Source organism: Saccostrea echinata, unplaced genomic scaffold (assembly GCF_033153115.1).
Source record: "Saccostrea echinata isolate AGI-Se365-2 ecotype Australia unplaced genomic scaffold, CSIRO_AGI_Sech_v1 ptg000009l, whole genome shotgun sequence".
NCBI lineage: Eukaryota > Metazoa > Mollusca > Bivalvia > Ostreida > Ostreidae > Saccostrea > Saccostrea echinata.
The window spans coordinates 53,402,803-53,428,970 of NW_026889758.1; the positions used below are offsets into that span (position 1 = coordinate 53,402,803).

The 26,168-nt window shown below is 34.9% G+C and overlaps 2 protein-coding genes and 1 pseudogene across 2 annotated transcripts in view; 1 reads left to right on the plus strand and 2 right to left on the minus strand.

The window, feature by feature from the left end:
- The window catches only part of LOC133183102 (molecular chaperone MKKS-like), a 202,105-nt gene extending 178,317 nt beyond the window's left edge, over positions 1-23,788 (minus strand). Inside the window, exon 1 of the mRNA XM_061318057.1 lies at positions 23,772-23,788. The gene's annotated coding sequence lies outside the window, so the exon portion shown is untranslated. The remainder of the gene's footprint in view (positions 1-23,771) is intronic.
- LOC133182881 (linear gramicidin synthase subunit D-like) lies at positions 173-22,309 on the minus strand. Its single transcript, XM_061317730.1, has 8 exons — positions 22,220-22,309; positions 21,857-21,922; positions 20,883-20,980; positions 20,352-20,530; positions 19,864-19,891; positions 18,222-18,471; positions 17,793-18,062; positions 173-4,923 (listed from the first exon to the last, which is right to left on the minus strand). Exons 1-8 carry the CDS (start codon positions 22,248-22,250, stop codon positions 173-175), a joined length of 5,673 nt encoding a protein of 1,890 aa, XP_061173714.1. The 5' UTR covers positions 22,251-22,309.
- LOC133182882 (dimethylaniline monooxygenase [N-oxide-forming] 2-like) lies at positions 23,262-25,815 on the plus strand (annotated as a pseudogene).
- The last annotated feature ends 353 nt before the right edge of the window (positions 25,816-26,168 follow it).

Below are 26,168 nucleotides of genomic sequence, written 5' to 3' on the forward strand. Positions count from 1 at the left end.
ACATTTAAATCATGAAAAAACCATGCGATAGATGTTTAATTATAATTTTCCTATTTTACTTATTGTGCAGAAAAATTTAACAGTCATAATTTGTCAGAAGTTTACATAAACAAATAAGACACTCAGTGGACTCTTAGTTTTGTTTTTGTTTTGTTTTTTTCAATTTGTCCATTTAATCTAACAAACCAAAATAGCGTTTGTACACCACAAGTAGTTCTTCGCTTGGTTTCAATAATTCTTTGGTTTCCTTTGAAATCAAATTGTCTGTGTTAGTAGTATCAAATATTGGCCAATATGGTGACCTGTCCCAAAATGAAGACAAGAAGAAAGGTGTTAATGGTATAAGTTCCTTATTATCTTCTGAGGCAGATTTTAAAACTTTTCTCCATTCTTCCAAAGATAATGGCGTTAGATTCTCTCCGTCAAACAGCCGGTTAAATGGCATAGTTTGCTTGTTAAACATATGGTAGATAGGCTCGTATTTCTTTTGACGGTCATTGCAAATTTTTAGCGAGATTTCTACGATAGATTTTGCAACGTAGTCTACAGGTGTAAGGTCATATGGAAAGTCCATATCAGGATAACAGCTTAATTTCTTCATACCGATAAGTGTGGAAGCAAAAAGGTCATTCTTTGGTCCTATACCATCAGTTGTGCAACCGCTGATTCTTGCGGGTCTGAAGATAGCTCCCCCAGGTAATATGTCTAAAGCTTGCAAAACTAGTCGCTCACTCGCCCATTTGCTTTGTCCATATCCTCCAGCTATATCGAATGGATCATCGAACTCATCACATTCGTACATTATTTGATGTTTCGGCTCATTAGGCCCTGGTGTTGGCGGAAACAAAAAGACCCCAAGAGTTGATGTAGTAAATAGCATCTTATGAACTCCCGTCAAGGCAAATTTTATAAACTCTTTGGTGCTAAGTACATTCGCTATTCTATGATCCCGGTAATCTGTGTTGAAATTCATCATTGCAGCATTCATGAAAACAACGTCTATGGAATTACACAAGGAGTTATAAATATCTGGTGCTATTCCCAGACGAGGCTGTGTCAAATCCGATATGACGACAGCAATTCTGTTGGTGTACTCAAATTTCCAAAGGTCATATCGTCGTAAATTTTCCATAATTCTGCCCATTCCTCTTGTTTCCGATGTTTCACGAACCATACAACAAATGTGCGCATTGCTCTTTTCCAAAAGTTCAGACAACAAGTAAGCTCCCAAGAAACCTGTTACTCCAGAAATCAAAATGTTCTTAGGATACCTGAGTTTACTCCTAGGGTTGGTTGCCGATACATGGGGGATATCAACCGATCCTCGCCTGGCATGTAGCAAAAATAAATCACTTGTCATTTCGGAATCACTGATTATTAAATTTCTTAGTTCTTCATCATCAGGTGTTTGTGTTTGTTCATTTTTTCTCATAACATCTTTCTTTCTTTTGATTACATCTGAAAACTCTTCTATAGTGTCTGCAGTGCCGATGTCAGTGAAAGAGAGAAGCAATCCAAAAGAGTCTTCTAACCGCCTCTGTAGAAGTACCAACTGAAGAGAGTTTCCTCCAAGTTCACTAAATGAACTTTTTCTATGTTGTGAATATGCATACGAAGGATTCAGCTTCAGAACTTCACACCAGATCTGAGCAATCAAAAGTTGTGTTTCGTTGAGGTGACTGTGTCCAACGGATTGTGTTTGTTCATGAATGGATTCATCCTTTTCAAGTTTTTTCCTGTCCAGTTTTCCATTAATTGTTTTTGGGAATTCAGATATATTAAGCTTTTTGATAAAAGCTGGAATCATGAATTTTGGAAGGACTTTTACCAAATATTCTCGAAGCTCTGAGGAAAATACGAATGTGGGAGCAACAAAAGCTGCTATTGATAATTCACTGTTGTTCACACACCTGTGAGGAACAACTACGGCAACATCAACTTTTGGATGCTGTATTAAGACTTGTTCAATTTCGTTTAGATCAACTCTTTGGCCTCGTATCTTCACCATGTCATCTAAGCGTCCAACGTATGTAATGTTCCCAGAAGAATCCTGTAAAGCATGATCTCCTGTTCTATAGAGAATGCATTGTGAGTTTGTTAGTGGGTGTTGGACAAATTTCTCTTTTGTCAAGTGACTTGCATGACCATGGTAGCCCTCGGCTAAACCAAGCCCTCCAATATAAATTTCTCCAATGACCCCCGGAGGCAGCGGTTTCATGTAGTCGTCAAAAAGATACACATCAACACCTGAAATGCCCTTTCCGATGGGCAATTCGCAATTGACATCTTCATGGTTTGCTTCAGGATTGAATTCAAAGCAAGTTGCACAGACGGTTGTCTCCGTTGGTCCATACGCATTAAAAAATCTTCTTTTGTCTTTCTCTGCCCATTTAAATGCTGTTGAAAGAGTGCATGCTTCTCCTGCCGTCACTATTTTCTTAAGATAGGGAAAGTCTTTAGGACTATAAATGTTCAGCAGAGAGGGTGGAAGGGTAATAGTTGTAATTTTGTGCCGGTTCAATGAAAGTAGAAATTCTTGACCCAACCGTTCTTTTTCCTTAAGAATGGCGAGAGTTGCTCCAGAAAAGAGTGATGTAAATATTTCTGAAATCGTTGCATCAAAACCTATAGAAGCAAACTGGCCTATCACATCCTCGGGATTGCAATCCCAAAGATTGATTTGTGCTTTTGCAAGGTTGACAACCGAACTTTCCTTTACTTTCACGCCTTTTGGTTTTCCAGTAGACCCAGATGTGTACATAATATATGCTAGATTTTCAAAGTTGTCCTTCTCTTGGGCGCTCTTAGTATCGTAAAAACCAAATTGTACCAAATAAAGCTCTATTCCATCAATTGTACCTGCTTGGACTATTTTCGGAGGGATTGTAAGTTCCCTGAAATCGAGGAGGTCAACCCTTTCTTTTGTTGTTACGACTGTCTTGGCTTGACTGTCGTTCATCGTAAAGATTAGGCGATCCTTTGGGTAATCCAGAGGGAGTGGAAGAAAAATGTGCTTACATTTCAAGACAGATAATGCTGATATAACATAGGCGATGGAGTTGGGCAGATGCAAACCAATAACTCTTTTTCGACCGTTCAGGGCTGTCTCTTTAAGAAGTACTGACAATTTTCCTACCATTTGTCTTGCCTCATAATACGTCATGGACATAGTTGATGTTTTCAGTGCTATCTTAGAATTGTAGCATTCACTGCAGCTTTCAAAAATGTCCATGATGGTAGAACCAAACTGTTTTGTACTTTCCGTCGGTGGAGGGTATAAAATTTTCATTTCTTCCTGTGGAATAAGAGATACTTCACAAAGGAGTTGTGAGGAATCTTGCGTGATGGACCGGAGGAAGATCGGAAAGTGCTTGAAAACGTCAGTAAGAAAACTGAGGTCTTGAGCGGGTCTCCTGTTGTACATAACATGAATCTCGTTTGTGTCCTTTGAGTGCAACAATAAGATATTGCAATCATGCAGTATTTCTGAAAATGAATCATCCTTCCTTCCAATGACAATGTTGTGATGTGGTGTTTGTTTGCGTTCACGAAGGTGGGGATATCGGTAAAATACATCGACAAGAAAACTCATCGAGTTTTCATATTTCTCCAGTTCTCCCTGACAAATTTTAATGACTTCATTGACATCGCTTGACAAGTCCATCGTGAAAACGGCTGGGCAAATATCCGAGTAAAGTTTTGCTGCATTTTGTGGTATATTGGATTTATTCGCTATTAATCCAACGTTTACCTTTGAGGTACAACAGGTTCTGCCGATAAAGGCAACAAGAGTCATCATTATGAAACTCGAATCATAATTTTGACCTGATGGCAGTGCCACTACTTTTGTCTCCAAATGAATCTCCTCGGAAAGATCGATAATGCCAGCAACAACATTCATCCGTTGCTTGAAGAAAACGGTTGGTTCATATCTTTCGAGTATGCGTTTCCAAAATGCTTCTCGCTTTCTTACTGGCACTAATATTGAAGCATCAACTGAGAAACTACTGTCTAATCTTAGTCCTGTTGCTAGGCCATGATTTCTAAAATTGCACAGGGGGATAGTGGTCCCATCTAATTTAGCGATTGACATTAGAAGCGGCTCTCCTAGAGTGCTGACAATTAGGCTGTCATCGACAATATCAATTATTGTTCCAGGTGTAGTGTCTTCAGTTGTGAATCTGCAAGCTACTTCAGTACTTGTGACCATGATAAATTCTCCTGATGAGGTAAAAATTTTTGCACTTCCAAGAGAGTTTTCATGATTTCCAAATTCTAGAGATCGGGCAAGATTGAATATATCTTTCAATTCGTTGTTAAATGACAGAACACCAAGATTCGGTGGAATTGCGTGTACTCCAAAGTACGATCTTCCTTCCGAAGGTTGGGGGCAGCGGGTAATGTCGTCAGTTTTTATGTCAGATACTAATTCTTCAAAGCATCGTATCCCAGCGTCTTGGCATTTTAAATTTAATGTGAGCGCCGATTCTTTCTTGTCGATCGGAATTCGCTGAAATTTAAGAATATCGCCTGTATCAATTCCCGCTTCTACAACATGCCAGCTGATTCCATGCTCTGTTTCTCCATGTAGCAGTGCCCAGCTAGTTGCATGCACTCCTGCATAAGCTGGGAGCAGAGAATCATGATAGTTGATAGCTAAATTTAGGGGAAGCTTTAGTTCACTTTCCTTCAGAATACGCGGGTTCGAAATACTAAAAAGATAATGGATTTGTATATCACCTAATATCTCTGCAAGATTTGCTGCTCTGTTCTGCCACTCAATACCCGATTCTTCACAAAAGTTTCGGATAAACGGAGTCTCCGTCAGAACGGTTACTATTTCGAAATGAGCATTTTTTAATATTTTCAAACAGGAGAGCAAAATGTTTCCTTCGCCAATTGCAGCACAACGAATTCCTCCATCTAAGGAAACAGAAGAGACGGACAAATGCTTCATCATCTAAAATCATAGAAGAAAAAATAAAATTAAAAATACAGTTAAAAATACATATCGGCAATCTATGAATGAATCAGCTTTATTTTGAAATTTAATTACAATGAAGTTTACCTTTCCGTTCGTGTCAGACCATTTTAGTTAAATTTCTATGGTATAATGGGACAGAATTACTTAATCATACTGATAGTCAGTAGTTCCTGATATGAAATGAGCAAGAAGACTTTCAGGTTGGTCTTATATAATATTGTTTGATATAGCACTAGGCCACCTTTAGCGTTTTTCTAAATATAAATTGAACGAATGCTATTAGTCCTTCGGACTATGGTCAATGGAGTCCAAATGGCTATACCTCGAGACTTTCATAATTATGCCAAGAACAGTATTTCAACGATGTGAACTTCACAGATTACAAATTTCTGAATTTGATTATAACAGAAAATGATAACTTTTTGGGCTATTACCTGTGTTTATCTAAATCTTAGATAAAAGTCTCTGTGATAATCTATTCATCATTTATTTGCAATGATGTAATTCATTGCCGTATTTCAATGTAATCAATGGGGATTTTTGAGTGACTTTATATCTGAAGCCACAGAAAACATGAATTAAAACTGTAAACGGATTTTTAAATGATATTTTAAAGTCATTGCATGATTACATGTATTGGTCAGTTAAGTTTATTTTGGCCAGGTCTAGGCCATAGAAGGAAAATAGGACAAATGACATTGTTTGAGCGGTGTTTCTAATTGTATATCAGTGGTCAAAGTCATCTGTAGCGATTCCGCTGGCTAACACAAGATGGTACAAACTAAAGACAGGTCTGCCCATTCCTAACGGGAGTTATCGATCGTTAGTGCGTATATATTCACTCCAAATGGAATATTCGACAGTGACTAAATTTACGGCAATAAATGAAATATTTTTGAAAAATAATTATCAAATTGATAATAAATGATGGGTATTTATATATTAAGTCGTACGTGCAAAAGTCGAAATGTCAGTGCAATTTATAAATACTAATACATTATTGACATAAATTGAAAATAAAACTCGACAAACATCAGCAAATTATCTATTATTTTCCAATGATAATATTTCGAGTGATATTTTTGTGCATGCAAAAGGGATTGGGGGGGGGGGGTTATCCGATGGAAGCAGGGACGTATTGTTACATGTGGACATGTGGAGATAGAAACATGTGGACGTGTATATCAAAAGTTTCTTAAGACGTAGAAAACGATTTATTTTATTCAGCTTAATTAATTCAGTTCTTTATTTTCATAAACAATACACGCTATTCAGCTACCTACTTTCATCAGTTACATGTACATTTTATATTAATCCTGGACAGTTTTTCACCTACCTGTAAGCTAAAGATGAGCGAATTTGTTCTGTTCGTAATCACAATGAGGTTCAGGATGAAATCCATTTTCTTCTTCTTTGTCCTCATTTTACTGTACAAAGACATGAATTCATTAAAATTTGTTATAATAAATGTCAAAATTTTCAGTCTCTATCTTATGTGAATCAATTTTATTGGCCCTGACTGATGAAGACCCCGACATCCTAAGATCACTTGATAGATTTCTTCATAATCTTCCTTAATTGAAGAAATTGAATAAATTCAGGGACGTATTAATATAATATATTTTGTTCCTTGATATACATATATGTATTCCTCTAGTTACTTCACTATACATGTATATTATTATAACACATACAATATGTATACGCTCTATTCAATATATCTCTTGTATATGCATTTATCAGTGATAATACAATTAAGCATTGCTTATCATTATCATACGATCATGTTTGTTCTATCATTTGGATCCTCCTCCTTTTTGTCTTTAGTTTGTTTGTAAATCTTTTTGTTCCTCAGCGGGCCCAAACTGAACTAATAAAATCTTGTAATCTTGTAAGCAAATAACCACAATGCCCTTTCTCTATAGAATCATTGCAAGTTTTGTATACATGTATATATATCTATAGGATAATTCAGCTGTATCACATTCTAACTTGCACATTCTAATATTCAGTACAGTTACCGAAGGTCACCATAAATAAGGAATATCCTATCTTACTTTCCCGTATTCTTCAGAACTGACCCTGATCTATATTTAAGTAAAGTTCAAGTACTCCAGTAATTGCACTTTATTTCATGTGGGTAAATATATAAATTTCTCATACATATCTATACATAAGATATATATATAAGATGAAAATTAGCGATTGTAGTACTAGGAGTAAAAAGAGTGTAGGTTCAAAATATTTTTTTTCTAATTTGCGATTGAAAAACCACTTACATGTACAAATAAACCTATTATTTAACTGCATGGAAGTCAAATATTGGGTGACAATTAAATCATACTTGCAGATCCCAAAGATTTCTTGGGACAGTCATTTTGCATTGTTTTAATTAAAATTAAAATTCAGTGAAATTAACTTTTTTGCATAGGTAGAAAAGGATATTATTTTTTAGACTGTATTTTAATACAACTTTTAAAATTTGTTCTTTGTTTTTCAATTTCATTCCCTGGTAATTATGCAAAAAGAAAACAGTTTGTCCTTTATTGTGTGTGAAGTAATTTAAGTTTTAACTGATTTCATTGTAAAAGTCCCTTTTCTGTTTGGGTGTAATTTATGATAACTAGTTTACCACCGAAAAATAATTTCGCACATACTGGTATGTTCCTCTTAATAAATATTTTAAAGGAAAAAATAATCATGACAGAAAAAAGTGGTATCAAAATTAAGAAATTACAAACATAAAAGAATTCCTACCTTTGTTTGTGGTGAAAGAATTCCTAGATTTGTTGTGGTATAATATAGATTCTGTCCCAATTAAAAAGTACATGTACTGCTTAATCTGACCAGCAACAAAGTTTCAAGTGATATACACTAGAAAGAAAAAAAATTGCCAAGGCACCACCAAAGAAAATTAATCTTTGACTTTTTAAAACTTGTTTATGATGTATTTTGTATATGTAAATATGTTACCAAAGTAAAGAAATGGGGCATCTAAATGTCTCATCTGATAAATAACTATAATGTTAAGTGAAGCATGACCATTTCACGGAAAAAAAAATGAAAATCGTGCTCACATTTCTTGGAGCAATAAGTATCTGTTTTTGGGTTTATGTTCTCTATATGTTTGTACTAATTAAAAACTCAGAAAAAATGCACCGTATGCGGTGTTTGACCCTAGAGGAGCGTGCTAAAGCAGTCAGTATGGTGTCTGCAGGGTGTTCCTCTGGAGAAATTTATATAAAATTACAACAAATAAAAGATTATTCTTTCTTCTTGTGAAAAAATTGTTGCAAATAGAGTAACAAATATAAAATGTTTTCTATAGATAGCCACGGCATTAAGTAGTCAACGCACGACAATTTCAAGATTATTCAACAAAATTGGAGCAACCGGAAGTTGGGTGGACTAGATATGGACAGCAAGGCACTGGTAACTTCTAGGCGATATGATAGACAATCGCTGTAAATGATATTATTTGTTTTCTTGTTAACTGGGAGACTGTTTTTGTTGCAACCTCACTGACCACCATTGATTATCTGGTCAAAAACGGTGCGTAGTGCACGTCGGATTTATTTTCGGGCAAGAAGGTCATTTAATTTAGGTGTTTGTCGTGACCTCAAGACATTTGTCACTAGGAGAGATATAGCATTTACTAGTGCCAATCAGGCAAAATCAGTTAACTAACGAGAATAACAAGTGGTGCGTTAGCAATTTTGTCTAGTGTAATAGCTCGCATGCATGAATTTGCGTCTGTCCGTGCGTCCGGTGATGAAGATAAAAAAATCCCCCATAGCAAAGACTCCCTTCTCCCTTTCGATGAATTGCTATATATATATATAGCAATTATTCCCCTATGTGGAATTTTTTGCTATGTTGCAAAGATTCCGCAAAACAGAGCTTCCTAAATTTACATTTTCGGTTCTCACTTTATATGTGTCAAAGGGTACAGCAATGATTGGATTTAAAAGCAAATTTCATATTAAAATAAAACAAAAACAAACCAAAAAATAAACCAAAACAAAACCAATAAAAGAAAGAAAAGAACTGATGAGCATCGTCGCCAACCGCGCCCAAAATGTTTGATCCTCATTTCTGGATAGAGTGTTCCTTCCATGTGTTGTGAATACACCTTATAAACTCACATTTGGTGGTATGGGACTACGTTACAAAATGAAAGAATCAGCAATTCCTTCCATGTGTTGTGGACACGCTGTATAAAGTACCATTTAAGCTGGCTACAGAGGTGGTAAGTGACCATACATCTAAGTTACCAAATTAAAGGATCAGCGGGTTCTTCCGTGTGTTGTGGACACGCTGTGTAGCAACCGCTAATGATAAAATGCCCCTTAATGATAGAAATTGCAACGCAACGCTTATTGTCACAAATTATTGCATTAATAGTTGACATTCTCAACCGCATATGATATAATTCTTTCATTAAGCGGCAATTTACGGAATTTAGCATTAGCGGTTGAGAATGTCAACTATTAATGCAATAATTATGGCATTAAGCGTTGCAATTGCAACACATGAACCCCTGTCACACCGGGACTGCGTCCTCACGGCGATCGCACGGCGTCCATAAAAAATGCAAAACGCCGAGGTGAGCGCAGTAGAGTCTCCTACAGCGCCGTGACAACGCGGCGAGATCTCCACTGAACGCGGTAGGGTCGCGTAGGGTCTCCTAGAACGCCAGGGGACGGCGCGCACTTTGGGCATGCACAAAGTACGCGCCGTGTGATCGCCGTCTGATAAGAACGCAGTAGAAACGTAGTATGATCGCCGTAGCAGCTCGGTGAGATTTCCAACAACGCAGTGGGAGCTCCGTACGCACGCCGTGAAGACGCACATGATCGCAGCATGAACGCAGTGATAGTAGACTGCGCTTCCACGGAGACCTCGCGGAGTCCTTGGAGATGTCACGGCGTTTCTATCACGCTTGTACGGCGCTTCTAATGAGATTAATTGTCTTGTGATTTTTTTGACTGCGATTACACAGCGACAACAAGGAGTTGTCACTGCGATCAATGCGCTCCCTTGGTGTTTCTACCGCGTACGTTGGCGATCACAATGCGCTTTCACGGCGTTGTTAGAGCGTTGTCAGCCAGCTCACAAAACAAGAGCAATGGCCTCATATTTGATCAGCAATAATTCTAACGTATTTGTTGCACTCCTGGCCAGAAGCATGGGAGTAGAATTGGGAACTAAAAGTTACACCAGAACCTGTTCTGTTGTTTCAGTGGAGTTGCGATGGAATTACTTAAATTTTATAACAACTTTTCCGTGTGTTTATTTTTTACATTCATAATAAAATCAAAGAAAAAATACATCTGAATTGATATAATTGAAAAAAGAAGAGTTTTAATTATAAAACTAACAGTAATTTAGTACTAAATTATTCAAATATATCATTTTTGAAGTCTTTTCGTTATGTGACTCGAATCTTTAAAAAAAAATGTGTTACACCTCTTCTGAATATATATATATCCATGTGAAGAACGCATCGTGGACGTATTGTGAACGCAGCAAGCGCAGTGAGAACGCCGTGAACGCGAGGTGTCAACTCCTAACACGTCATAAAAGCTCCGCGGAAGCGCAGTCAATCGCGAAGAGATCTCCGTTGGGAACGCAGTAGCACGCCGCGAGAACGCCGTAGAAACGCGTGGGTCGCCATAGGGACGCCGTGACATCTTCACATTGTAAAAATTTTACAGAAATTTGTGCGATTTCCCTGCGATTCCACTGCGATTTTAACATTTTTACAACGCCGTAATGACTCCGTGTGGACGCAGCTTGGTGTGACAGGGCCCTAAAATGATATTTCTATCATTAAGCGGCATTTTATCATTAGCGGTTGCTACAACGCTGTATAGAGTCCTATTTCACCTTTCATTCTCAAACTTCCTAAAGAGGTGATTTGACAAAGAGTCCTTTTCATTCGAGCGTCAAAATGTCTAGGACAAAGACTCTGTGAATTTGTTGTGCTGTGGTCATAATATGTGGATAAAGGTCGAGAAAAGTAACTTGGTAAGGAGGATTTAAGGAACCTCGCACCTCCTACAGGAGAGTCTAATTGTTAGTGATATAAAAATAAAAAATAAGCCCAAATGGAGCCACCTGCCACTTAACTTGTTTACATAACACTTCAACATTAATGAAAGAATAGATGTTGCTTGCTCTAACATGATAATAAAAGGCAAGCATGTATTATGTTGAGATCATCAAATGCCAGTATCATTTTTTAAGGTTATCATGCAAATATGTCAATTCTAGTGATAAGAATATTTGAAAAGCGTTCAAACGAAATTAAAAAAACCTAAATTGTTGACTTTTGAGCAACATAAATGTTCTTTTATGGAGGCTTTCAATGGGTTAGTGAGTAAAATATTGAACTGACCCGCTTAACAAAAAGTACTTTAGTAAACTATGGTTTACTATTGTATCAAAGCTTTCACTATAGTAAATCAAAGTTTTTACTATAGTTAATCAAAGTATTTTTACTATGAATCAGATCGTAATATTTTATTTTTTTTTAATTCCTACAATCCATTTTCTTACAGTAAAAGGAAATACTACTAGTAATTTTACATATTATTTTTAAAAAAAATCATCATTGATATATATTTCAAGAAACTGTAGTAAACTTTTATTAGGGGAGTACCAAGAAGACAAAATTCTGTGACCTGGCAAAGCCTAAAAACCAGAAAAATCGTTCACAATTTAAATGTTGAGGTTACTCGGCCAAAACAAGTTGACGTGCTCTATCACGAATGATAAAAAAACCCCTCTAAACGAACGTTCAAAAACGGAAGACACGATTAATAGCTTTGGTATCTGCTGTCAAAATGGAACAAATGATTCACGAAAAGTACCAGTCTTCAACAGAAAATTCAAAGTTTCTGTCATTGTTAAGCTAGCAAATATTTAAATCAATCTGGTTAAAATTTAAAAAAAAAAATAATGAGAGAGAGAGAGAGATTTAATATCGAACTTACTAAAATTTCAGTAAGTACTTTTTGCAGCAAATTATTTACTTATTTTGCTTGAATTTTTTTTTCTTTATTCCATTATAGAAAATTGCCCTAACTATATCTATGTGATCAGGAAAAAAACATCAAGAGATACATGGGCCACAAGACTCACCTTAGTCCATTGATTCTGCTTTTACTTTCCCTTCATACTCACAAGAAAAGAAAATGACCGTTTATTGAGGCCCAACCGTAACCTCAAGGGTCCCCACACCATGCAGATATTTCAATATCAATATAATTAATATGTCCTTGCTGTTCCGAGGGAGAATTTTCAAAGCCCCCCCCCCCTGTAAGTCTGCATTAGTTAAAAATTGATTTTCGACTCTAGCCCCACCCTAACTCTAGCCCTAGGGTCAATAATTTGAAAAGACTTGAATACACATAACTTGGGAATAATTTCATATTTATGTGATAAAGGTGACCCTGCTATTCTAAAAAATATTTTAAATTTTAAATTTTAAAATTAATTTTCAATATAATCATATGTAAAACTGGTATTTTCTCTTGGTCCCACCCTACCCTCGGGGGCAATGATTTGAACAAATTTGAATCTGTAATATCTGGTGATACCTGCTTAGTAATATGACTTAAATACAGATGTATTGGTCCTGTCAATTTTAAAATGATTCTTAAAGATTTTTTTCCCTATTAGATTCTTTGTATCTTTGATCCCCTTTTATAACCCTCACCCTACCCTGGTGCCAGGATTTATACAAAATTGCAATTCCTTTGCATGCATATAAAAACTTTAAAATATGACTTTTTGCAGGTGCAGATTCAGGAATTTTTTTTTCCGGGGGTGGGGTGGGGTGGGGGGTCCAAGGTCATTTTTTATTTCTTTCAGAATATACATTTTATAACTCTACAAATTCCAGGGGGAGGAGTCCGGACCCCCCCCCCCCCTTAGATTCGCGAATGTCGGTGACACTTATTATTTCTTTTGTTATTGAGAGGATTTTCCCCAATTTATTCCTATATATAACTCTGATCCTCTACTGTGGTCCAACCCTTCATCTGATCTGAACAAATTTGTATCCGCACTTCGAATTCCTTGGTCTTCTTGTACATTTATTTTAATATCACTATAAACATGGCCTGACTTATGAGAAGATTTTCCTTATATATTCGAATGTAAAAATCTAATACCCTATTGTGACCCACCCTGCTTACAGGGGGGCACAATTTGAACAAAATTAAAAATGTACTACCCAAGTATGCTTGCATATAATACCACTAATCATAGCCTAGCTTTTTAAAAAAAAAAATCCCTACATTCCTATGTAAAACTTTGATTCCAAATTGTGGCCCAAGCCTACCATGGGGACATGATTTGATCAAAACTGAATCTGCAATACCATGGGATACAAGCATATTCTGATTAGCTATTCTTAAGTAAAAGGTCTTTAAAGGTTTATATAAAAATTGATAAAACTACCCTCGGGGACATTATTTGAACAAACTTGAATCCACACTACATGAGGATACTTGCATATCAACCTGACTTATTGTGACCCAGATGTTCTGGAGAAGATTTTTAAAGACATTTCTTATGTATTTTATATAAAAGTTTGACCCCCTATTGTGGTCTCATTCACCTTCCTAGAGAGGGAGCATGATTTTCATGCTATATAAGGAAGTATTCATTTAAGTTTTGACTTTGTTTGTTCAGTAGTTCTTGAGAAGATCTTAAATGATACCATCAATTTTCAAAATTTCTTAATTACCTCCCCCTTGAAAGAAGATGTGACCCTTCAATTGAACAGTTTGAATTCCCTTCACCCAAGGATGCTTTGTGGCAAGTTTGGTTGAAACTGGCTCAGGCTTCTGGAGAAGTCGAAAATGTTCACGGAAAGACGAACGAACGGGCGGATCCTGGATAATATGTGATCAAAAACTCACTTTATTGGGCTTTCAGCTCAAGCGAGCTATAAACAATATATATATCAAGGAAAAGGTGAGGACACATAATTTACATATCAACATCAAAATTTATATGATTACTTTCAATTTCAATCGTCTTCAGATATTCTTCCTATTCTTTTAATATTACAATTACTCTATCTATTATTATTTCCCCCCTTTTTTTTAATAAAAGAAAAAGTTATATTGTTCCTTTTTTAAAAAAGGAATATTGTTAGTTAACAGTTAATACATCTAAAATTAAAACTTTAAATTTTGTTATATATGTAAATTACATACTCAAATGGTGTCTGTTAAATGAAGAAACATTTTTAATATGCATCTATATATATAATGTACTGAAAATGTACTCGTAGAACTTCTGAATTAAAGTCTTTACATAATGCTCGGTTAAGCACCAAAGGACTCGATACTCTAAAATGACCTGCTGATAAAGCACATTTCGGACAACTGGACCTCGATACTGTCTGTGAAATATTGTTATAAATAGCAAATTTATAACCTTATGGCGATAAGGTCTGATCATTCTTAACCCGAAGGTGACAGGTTCAGGCGAGTCCAAGTCCAAGAGTAGAAATATAGAACGGCTAAAGTATAGTAATACAATCACTTGGTTGAAAAGGGGGTGGGGGCTTTTCAATTACTGATAGCAAAGTTTAATTGAATAATAAAATCTCCAAATTCTATTCTCTGTTGAGGATGGAGAGCATATATATTTTAGCTCACCTGAACCAAAGGTTCAATTAAGTAAACTTTTCTAAACATCTGTTGTCAGTCTGTAAACTTGTCAAATTTTCGATTTCTACTCCAGAACCAATGGCCCAATTTCAATTGCTGTAAAGCATCCTTCGGTAAAGGAGATTCGGGTTTTTTTTTAAAGGAAGAAGAGATTTTCAAGGCTGGGTGTCTTAAAAACTACGGGACCAAAAAAAAAATAAATAAAAAAATAAAAAAATGAAAGTTGCATGAAAGTTTTCTGACATAGTGTGTATTCAAGTTTGTTCATAATCACCAGGGAAAGGATGGGGCTACATGTACAGTGGGAAAGTTTTACACGGGAGTGTATTGGAAAAAATCTGTTAAAATCTTCTCAAGAACAGCAAGGCCATAATTAGTGATATTAAAATGCAAGCATCCTCAGAGAGTGCAGATTCAAATTTGTTCACATCAAGGCCTCCGGAGTAGGATGGTACCACAACAGGAAATCATCGTTTTACAATCTATAACGAAAAGAATCCATTACAAAAAATTTTGGAAAGAACACCAGGATCACGACGAGTTCTATAAATAGCAAGTATCCTCAGGTAGTACATTAACAAGTTTATTTTTTTTTCCAAATCATGGTCCCCTGAGATAGAGTATTGTTACAATTGAGAATCGAAGTTTTACACGTGAATACATGCATATAGCAAATTGAAAAGATGTTTCCAAGAGTAGCAGTGCCTCACTTAATAATAATTATGTGCAAATATATTGTGTAGACTTACATTTTTTTTTTCAAATAATGGATCATAATTTTATCTAACGCATGTCTTTATGAGAAAGAAATTTCATAAATCTTCTCTTTTAAAAGAGCAATGTCATGTTAGTCCAATTGCTATAGAAGCAACCCAATGTTGTATGGATTCAAGTTTGATAAATTTATTACCTAGGTAATAGGTTGTGGCCGTGATAAGGGTTCAAAATTTTTCATGGGAAAATTTGAAGAACAGCTGAGACAACGTGGCTTAGGTGAGTGTTATGACCCATGGGCCTTCTGTTAATTATAGGATACTGTAGTTCCAATTCTTGGACATGTCACTAGAAGCGATAGCACGAATAATTTTCAGAAATATATTATATATATATATATATATATATATATATATATATATATATATATATATATATATATATATATATATATATATATATATATATATATATTGTGGGGGGGGGGGGGCAGATTACACTTGCCGGTAGTGGACTAGTATAATTGCTTATGCAATACTCTCAGAATGCTGGTTTGATGTGGGCGTATAAATTTGAGTTCTTAAGTACGTGACCAGAATTTAAATAAAAATATTCATAGATAAGGATAAATGGCCACTTAATCTTTCAGTATGTTTAACTTATTTAGAATTAACTGTATCCGATTCACTCAGTAATATTTTATAGTTTTATATCATGTACAATGAACATTTTTCGGAGTATTTCAGTCCCCCCCCCTTTCCCCGGTGAAACAAGTTACAACTAGCTTTGATATTATTTTTTTAAATAAAAAATTCTAATACCTGTCAAAAGGAATTTTTTTTCACCGGGGTGTGTGTGTGTGGGGGGGGGGGGGGGGTGTAAATAGTTTCCGTTTTCCACTAATTCGTTGGCTTTAGTAGAAATTTTAACTTATCTCTCTTTCTTTTGATATATGAAAATTGTAAAATTTTATTTATACAAATTTAAAAAATCAATGGAATAGGATAAATTTTTGACCTTATGACTATCTTTTTTTTCTTTCAATTCTTTATTGTCTTACATGTACCCATTACAAATCTACTTAATAATTAGCAGCGTAGCAAATAAAACAAAGGACAAAATTCTTCTTTTTTTTTTAAACTTTCATTTAAAACAATAACAGATTTGTGCAATATTAAACAAGATATCACAGTATTTTTGTACATGTACTCAAGGTGTGTAAAAACAAAAATTAGGGAATTGAGAACATACCAAAGCCATGTATTGCAAGATAGAATCAAAACTCTTGTCATTGAATTTCAACAGAGAAACACAAATTTAAAAAAAAAAAACAAGAGACTATAAGATTGTGTTAGAGTTAGTACAAGTGTAGTATACATTGATCCCAGGGCAACAAAAACAAATATTTGGGTAATAGAAGAAAAAAAGGTATCTTAAAATTGTATTGATGAATCATCATCCTGATTTGAGTCAAAACTGAGTATTGTAATTCTTTCCTCTTCTAAATATTGAAAGAAAAAAAGCTACTATGTACTTCTATGATAAATTAAAGCAAATATACATTAAAGCAGATATATATACGTTCTATGTATTAAAAAATCTATAGAAATTGTAGAAAAGATCACAAAATCAAATAAAGACATGTAAACACATTTAAAAAAAGCAAGAAAAAGCAAGAAAGTATTCTAGATTACATGTGTTTTCTAAAGAAGCATGTAGATTTACATATTTTGACAAATTGAATACTAAAACCAGTCAGTATATATAGTACAATATCTTAATTAATGGACGGACTCCGTAACAATAACAACATGATAAGGTATAAAAATATTGTTATGGACAATAAATCAGTTATCAATCATTTTAATTATCACAGTAATATCACAATTTTCATTGTGAAAAGGACGAGAATGGAAAAAACAAGTTGTGAACTTTCAAAGAAAAAAAAAATATATAACAACAGCACATAATTTTTTTCTCTCTTGAGAAAAAGAAAAAAAAATTACATACAAATTTACTTACAAATACAAATTGGAACTTATCCCCCCCCCCCCCCCCCCCCAAGAAAAACCAAATGAACAAAACATATGGGTATGATAAAATCAATGTAGAGAGTAAAATACTTAAAAAAAAATATTTCACCTTTTACAGTTTCAGGTCACAAAAAAAAAAAAACTCGAAAAGGGTGATTTACTCTAGTTAATGTCATAAAATTACATGATACAAATAAACTTGATTTTTTTCTTACAATTATTCATTTTTAATGTGAGAGAAAAAAATAAATAAAATTTTCTATTTTACACTGCTCATACTTTGTACAAAAATAAGTTATGCATTCTTGAGCATTTAGTTTCCTTTATCCACTGGACACCATGGAATATGTGTATTAGGATGTTTCTAACCACCACAACCTCCACATCCCCCACCACAGCCTCCCCCGCCACATCCCCCACCACCCCCACATCCCCCGCCACCCCCACATCCTCCCCCACCCCCACATCCTCCTCCACCACAACCCCCTCCTCCACATCCACCTCCAAAATGACCACTTCCTCCAAAACTTCCATGTGAGTGAAATGAGCCCCAGCTCCCCCAACCATATCCATGGTAATGATGACCATATCCCCAGCCATGACCATAACCCCAGCCCAATGCTCCTCCAATCAGCAGACCTAAAAGTTTACAAAAAATTCATGTAAGTTCCACAAACTAGAAATATATTTTTTCTTCAAAATTTTATAGAATACATGTCATGTATTTACATCTGTAAATGCATTATCTGCTGAATTTTTATTAAACATTTTGACCCCTAGTACATTAACAATCCGTACCTGTAGCAAAATCATCTCCCCTGGAGCTATGCTGTGGAACAGTATGGTAGTGGTGCTGGTTCACCACCGTTGTGGTGTGCCCTGGAGGTGGCTGGTGGTGGCCTTGGTATCCATTAGGTGGTGGGTAGGCTGGCTGTGGAGGATATCCATTCTGAACATGGCCATTCATTGCCTGAGGCTGGAAGCCAGGGGGAGGAGGCTGGCCTTGTGTGGCATGTCCATTCTGCTGTGCTTGTGGTGGAGGTGGCAGCTACCAAAAAAAATTAACCCTGTTAATAAATCTAAAACCTGTATAAATGAACTTGTATTTGAATATGGAGTATTCAGAGAAGAAGAGAGAAAGTTGCTGTTATGACTATACATATGTACAAGTATCGGAGTAGTTCAAGGCCATCATTTTAGGATTGAAACATCAGATTAAATAGCACTTAGTAGGGTGCAAAAAAAAGCACTTGTCAACTCATCCTGGACGAGTGAAAATTGACTGTGGACAAGCAGATGTCATAATCTGATTGTTCCTGGTGTCAAGTAGAATTTTTGGAATGATAATTTTCCTGTATTCGTAACCCTAAGTTATAATGACAAGAAAATGCTTCAAACAACAAAATGAAAATGAAAAACAAAATGCTTCTATGTTTGACAAGAGACTTAGACTCACAATAAATAGATATCAAATGTACATCAGACACAGTTTGAAATGATAAAGAAATATAAAACAAGCTTTAATCTTTTTTTATTTATTACTAGATGAAATGCTTTATAAGGGATTACTAAACTCATCATGGGGACAAGTAGATATGATTTCATGCTCATCCCCAGGGACGAGTGGTCACTGAAATTTCTTTTTTCTTCCTTACTTAGAGATCCATATCTCTGCCAACCTTACAATTTCCTAAACTATATGTATATCCAGGAGTTATCTTTCTTTTAGTTTAGTGTTGCCTATGCAGAGCAATATTCTGATCATGTAGATATATATATATATATATATATATATATATATATATATATATATATATATATATATCAATCATATAAAACCTTTGCCCTACCAAGCCCCAGAGGCTATATATAGTTTGAACCAAATTAATTCTACATTTCATGGAAATGCTTGCATATCAATATTACTAATTGTTGGGCTATTTAGTTCTTGAGAGGATTCAAGAAAATTTTTCAAAGAATTTCGAAATATATGTATTAGTTATTATACAAACTTTGACCTCATATTGTGATCCCACCCTATAATCAGGGATCATTATCTGATTACAAAATTGAACTTATACTACAGTTGAACTTCAGTGTTTCGAACTTTGATATCTCGAATATCATGTTAATGTCAAAGTGAAGTGAAAGTCCCAACCAGCTTTTTCTTTATGTCTTTTAACCTTGATATCTCTAATGTTTGGGTATCTAGCAAATTTTTCTCAGTCCCATTCAGTTCGAGATAACAAGATATAACAAGATTTGACTGTATATGTGGAATCTCTCAACAAGTTTAGTCTTTTCAGGCCTTGTATGTGGAGAAGATTTTTAGATGATTTATGATTTCTATGCAGGGAAATTTTGGTCATAAATTGGAATGACCTTGTGATATGTAGGTGACCTATTGACCTTTTGAGTGACTGCTGAATGTACAACTTACCACAGCTCCAAGTGCTTCAATCCACTGCCTAAAAAAAATAAAGAAACCATCTTGTATTCTATGATTCTAATACAAAACCATAAAGCTAGCTATACTGAATACAGATTACAGAGCTGTTTGATTTGCTCCCACTCATGGTTATTGTTATGGTTTATCAATGAAATCTATTTTCTCTGCTCTCTACAATTTGACTACAAGACTATTTTTTCTGCTCTTTTCATTAATACTTATCTTTTACCCCAAGAAACCCTTCTGTGTGAAAAGTGCAAAATTATATAGCAGAGTATAAAACCATAATACTGGTAATATATGTTTCTGATATTAATCATTTGTAATTTGATTTGATTCGACTAATTACACCTTTACAAATCTTAATTACATGTACTTGTAAATGTGAGTAAAACAAATAATGACTGGATTTTACAAACACTGAAATAATTAATCAGTTCTAGAAATGGAAAGGAGAACTTTCATAACAGAAAACTAACTTCATTTCGTCTTCCCCCCTGAATAAAATCCAGTTGATTTTCATGTCCTTGCGATGTGTTCCTCGAGGATGATTATAGGGGAAGGCCATCATGTGATTTATGCTTTGTCCTGAAGGGATTTCAGGTCTTTTGGGGACTTGGAGACAGTTTTGTCCAATAGCAATCAAAGGTGCTACATCCTACAGAAAAAAAAATCAATCAGATGTTATTTCTTAAAAAATTAGAAAAATGAACTGTCAACTAGGGATCCCCTTGAGAGACACTACCAGTACAGTAATTATATAGCAATGCATCAATTATTTCACACAATGGAATTGGTTGTAGCAGTTAGAAAAAAAAAATTTAGGAATATTAAAATATGTTGAAAATTCGTAAATATACTTTAACAAAATATCAAACCATTGGTTATAGATTTGTACCTCTATACATGATATAAAATTTCTCTCTCCCTACATATGTGATTAATATTAAATAAAAATATGCAAACTTGAAACAAACTGAAATAAAAATCATTGATATGTTGATATTTACCTTTAGTTTTACACAGCCAAGCTCTTCACTGGATTCTCCATACCAAATAAAGGAAGAGTCTTGATAGAGTCGAAACAGGTAAGTTTTCCAATTTCCTCCTAAAAGTTTTTACATATAAAACTTGTACTTCATTCTGTGTAGCAGTATTGTTGGACACACCTATAGGCATTTTCAATTTATAACAACTAGATACATTTTAATTTTCAAGATTTTTTTTTTTGGATACCCAGTAATTTTGTGCATTTAACTTTTTCCTGAATTGACAACAGCTTCGTGTTTCTTTGTTTAGAATATGTCCCATATATTGTTTTACAGAAAAAGGGCAAACTGTGAAAGTTGCAATAAAATCATTCCATTGGCAAGGCATTTTTTTTTTAATTTTCACATTTAGCAGTAGGAAATTATTGATAATTTGAACTCATCTTTAATACAATTTGTCCCAAGGACCCATAATTAACAATAGAATTTGTTCTGTGTGTTTGGAATGCAGCATCATAAACAGGCCCTGGGCACATAGTTCTAATCCAAGTACATGTATATTCTATGAACAATTCAGAGAGTTCAAAGAATGTCAATTAACATATGACAGATAAATCTGACATGGGAAATTAAAAAGTTGAGAAAATGTGTTGAATTTTTCCTTTTTACAGATTTTTTTAGGAGTTGGGATGTACATACTAGCCCCAAATATCTTAACTTAATACTCGTGTTTATTTACAGCATACTTCAAAATAATGCCAAGATAAATCCCCCCATTTTTGCTACATTGCATACTACCATCATACTATCTAAATTACATAAGGTTCAGCATTCTTGAAAATCATTGGACTTTAGGCCCTGTTGGACAGTTTTTGTAAGAACTTTTCAATAAATCTAATCATATCCAAAAATTTATTCAGTACTTTTAACTAGTAATTAAATCAGTATAGGATTTCTTAATCATTCAGAATTTTAACTGAATTTTTTGGACTAACCTTGAGATGCACAATACAAAATATATCCTTCTTTCTGAACACTGCAATTAGGAGGAGGTCGGTGTACTGCAATATTTCATTCATTAGACATTTAAATACAATGATTCAATCTGCAATACAATCTATATTTAAAATGTTATTGCAAAATTCGTATGTCATGTGCTACCTCATAAAAAAAAAAACCCAAGTGCATTAAATAGCGAAAGTTAAATCCTATTTATTATAGTAAAAACAAAAATCAATAAGTATAAACGATTATTACGGAAGTTTTCTCTCATCTAATCATCAGATGATCATTTCGAAACGGAAAAACAAAATGAAATTTACAAAATAATCTTAACATTAAAACAAATTTACACATACCTATGACAGGGGTACTAGCCGTACACCCCATTTTTCACTGTATAGTCCTCAATAATTTTAATTATATAACTTATAACCTTTCTCTCCTGACAGGAAGTCAGCGGTCAATGTTATGAGGTGCTTGGGAACTTGTACACAATTTAAGCATTGACTAATAAACGAAAGAGCTGTATATTGAAAATAATCAAAGTGGAACAAAAAAAATGAGTTAAAAATATAAGAACTTTATAAGCAATTCGATTGGGGAAAAAATGTTCTCCATGTCCTATCAATTCTCCAAAATACTTCAATTCATTAGGCTATAATTTTTTTTTTTAAATTTCTGAAAAAGAGAATACCGAACCCGAATTTTAAGAGTTTTTGTCCAAAGCCTCTTCGCGCCACTTCCTGGCTCGCTAAATTATTAAAGTCATATATGGCGTATTTTTTATAGGTTCAGACTTACTAAAATTAAAAAAGATATTTCTATTTGTTTTATTACTTTATATAAAGATAGAACTATCCTGGAAATTACACAATTTAATCAATCACGTTAACAATAACCGGTCGATTTATTTACCGACTCCGCATTTAATTAACAGACACAGCTTAAAGTCAATTTAACTATGGAAACGTGAGGTTATTCAAGTTCAAAATCTTTGAAAATTTTAATTTGAACGTAAATAACATATATCATGTTTATTTGTTTTTTTTTATTTTTTAGCTCAGGTACGCCATATATAGCTTCAAACATTGTAAACACTGGATTTCAACAACATAATTGGAGAAACTTTGACAGTTTCAGTCTCCGTCAGGATGGTTAATTTACTCTCTCTAACTTTTAACAGGCCAGGGCAGGTCCGTAGGAAGCAATTTTAGTTGGGAGGGGGGAGGGGGCACAACCCACAACCAAACATTTTCGGGTTCCTTGACAAGCGCAAAAAAGGTTTTCAGCCGTTATTACAGAGGGGGCACAAGTATATAAGTAGCTACAATATGTATGCTTTCTATAGTAATCTATACATCTATATATCGGCAAAATTATCCCCCCGTTCCTACGGCCATGCAGTAAGCACAACATTCTTCGTGAAGAGAAAGAAATTTGAGTGTTTTGCCGCACTTCTGATAATTTGTCACTTCGTGATAAAGCCACTGCATGCATGTAGGCCTATATATGTACATGTACATGTATTTTGTTTCCTAGTACATGTATTTTATTCAACAGAAGGTGTTGAAACTCAGTGACCTACATCTTATGTCATTTTAGGATATTTATGACACTTCTTATAGTTGACTTTCTATAGCTTGAGTATCTCTGACGTTTTTGTCAGTACATACTTGTTATACTGTTCAAGCAAACATCTTTGAGTGTCATCACAGTTTTATAAATCTGCTTTTAACGAATGATTTTGAATCTTCACAGGAAAAATTTTTAATTTTACGACATTGGCGAGAGAATTTATTTGTTTTTATGGACACACTAAATATATCAAGTTTCATTAATGATTGTGCATGAATTTTAAGTAAAAATAAGTCAATATATACTAAACAATTGAAAAAAAGTTAGTCATACATACAATAATTAACATACCAGCATCAGATCGTCTGAGATTTCAGAAATTGAGAAAATTTGCATCATTGGAGCCGGGGTGGCCAGGCTTTCCGGAAGTAAACAATCACTAGACGAAGGATTGATCCCTATTTGTTTTGAAAACAGATTCCGACCTAGGTGGAATCTGGAATTATCGTGAAACATCTAAAAATGGAGATTCCAGTCTTTCAAATCCTGCTGCATCAAAACCAGTAAAGTGGTGAAATGTTAAAGTGATTTTCCGATTCCAAAGGAATTTCCAAACTTTATTCATCATAAATTATTTAAGAAATATTTAGATTTACATGTATGCGGACAATTTCTGTCTTCGTAATTACATAAATTCGAGCATCGCGTGGAAAGAGTCAGAAAAGCAGACAATTATAAAGGATCAGGTGATTGGATTGTCTCCGTGCAAAATCTGAACACAGGAATCGACTTAACTTTGTGATGGTAGCGAACGGACATCTCCATCAACCAAACATTCTGAGGTTTCAGGGACTGGAGAAATTTAGAGGAACGGTGTTACAAACATGATCACAAAGATATCAATGAAATATGGTGATAACGAACAGTTTTCAAGCTCAAAGTCCATTTAAACAATAAAAACGTGGAGCAAAGCAAACACGGACCTCCAAAAACATCAGAGGTGGGATCAGATGCCATGGAGGAGTGAACATCCCCTGCCGACCGGTCATACCCGCCGTGTGCTCCTTGTTATGATCGAGAAAAACGGAAAAATCCGTTGATAATTCAGTGTGTAAATAATGGCCTAACAATTAGCATGAAAATACGTCCGTCAGCATTACTTAATGATAGGTTGTATTTGCTGACAAGGTCATTGTATCGACCATAAAACTTGCGAAATGATGACTTCAAACGAGACTGCTGATATCCTTGTTTCATCAACTTGTTTGTCAATAGCTTGATCTCCAAAAACTTCAAAGATGTTGTCAATCAGAAACTCAAGCATAGTTTTTATATTAACTTCAGAGTACTTGTGTGCACAATCAGAATGTTTTTTTTAAAACAAAATAATTTTGCAAATGACCAATGACAAGGTAAGTATATATTGACGAGTTCCATTTTCATTGAAAAAAAGCAGTTTCTCTATGATGTCAAAAAGCCTGGACTTTAATTTATCATGGGGAATGGTTGTATAAAGTTTAAAAAAATCAGGGATCGATATAATTTTGCAAAATATGGCCTTGCTCCAAATGGTCCTTTCCGGTTAACACCCGTTGCAATCTCTGATGAACTTTCGGATCGGATAATACAGGGAACGATTACCGCAAAAACCGATGTAGAAAATTTCGCAGAAAACAATGTTATTTTTTCAGATGGCACTGCAGAGGAGAACATAGATGCTGTTATATTTGGCACTTATTCAATCAGCTTTACATTTCTGAAAGATGGATTGATAAGAATGGAAAATCATTTTCCATATCTGGCCAGTTTCAATAGAATGCCAAACACTAGCCTGTTGTAGGGCTGATACAACCATTTGGGGCACTTCCCGCCATTTTGAAGATGCAGTCGAGATGGATAACACGTGCATTTGCTGGCCAGTGTAAACTACCTTCTATTGCCAAACAAAAAAACTAGAGGTAGAGCGAAGGCTTGCAATGATTAAGGCAAGTCATGATTTGTCTCCCCGACATTTCATTGTGGCCTATGTACTACGATATAGGCCTATATGAATAATTTTGCGTATCACATCGATTGCAAGCCAAAGATGATGAAGTATTTCCTCACTGACAATGCCCTTTGGAGGAAATTGTTCTTTGGACCTTGCATCCCTAGCCAGTGGCGACTAAATGGACCAGGGTAGTGGAATGCATATGGGGCGAAGGCTGCCATCGAAAGTGAGGAAGAAAACACATGGTTCCCTATGAAAACTCGCGAGGCAGGAGTTAATCAAATTGAAGGACTCTATGATAAGTGGATCTGTTTGTTGAAAAGAGTTTTAATAATCTTTCTGACTGGAATTTTTCTGAAATGCTGTTTGTCAGATTACTTGAACTGAATACCACGTGCTATAATTAATATCAGCAGTGCATGTATTGCTCGAGCAATTTATAGATTATGCAAGACTTGTCCTGTCTGTCTAGATCAAATTTTTCCTGCAGGCCCTAACTATAAAGGAAAATCAGTCATTGATAAGAAAATCTTACATGTAAAGATAATAGAATTGTATTGAGAACATGGCCGTAGGAACCGGGAGGGGGCACTGAGGGGTGTGCCCCCAATAATTTTGCCGATATATAGTATACTATAGAAAATGCTTGTGTTCCCTCAATAATAACGTCTGGTGACCTTTTTTTGACTTGTCAAGGAATTTCCGTTTGGTAGCCCCCCCCCCCCCTGAAATTGCTTTCT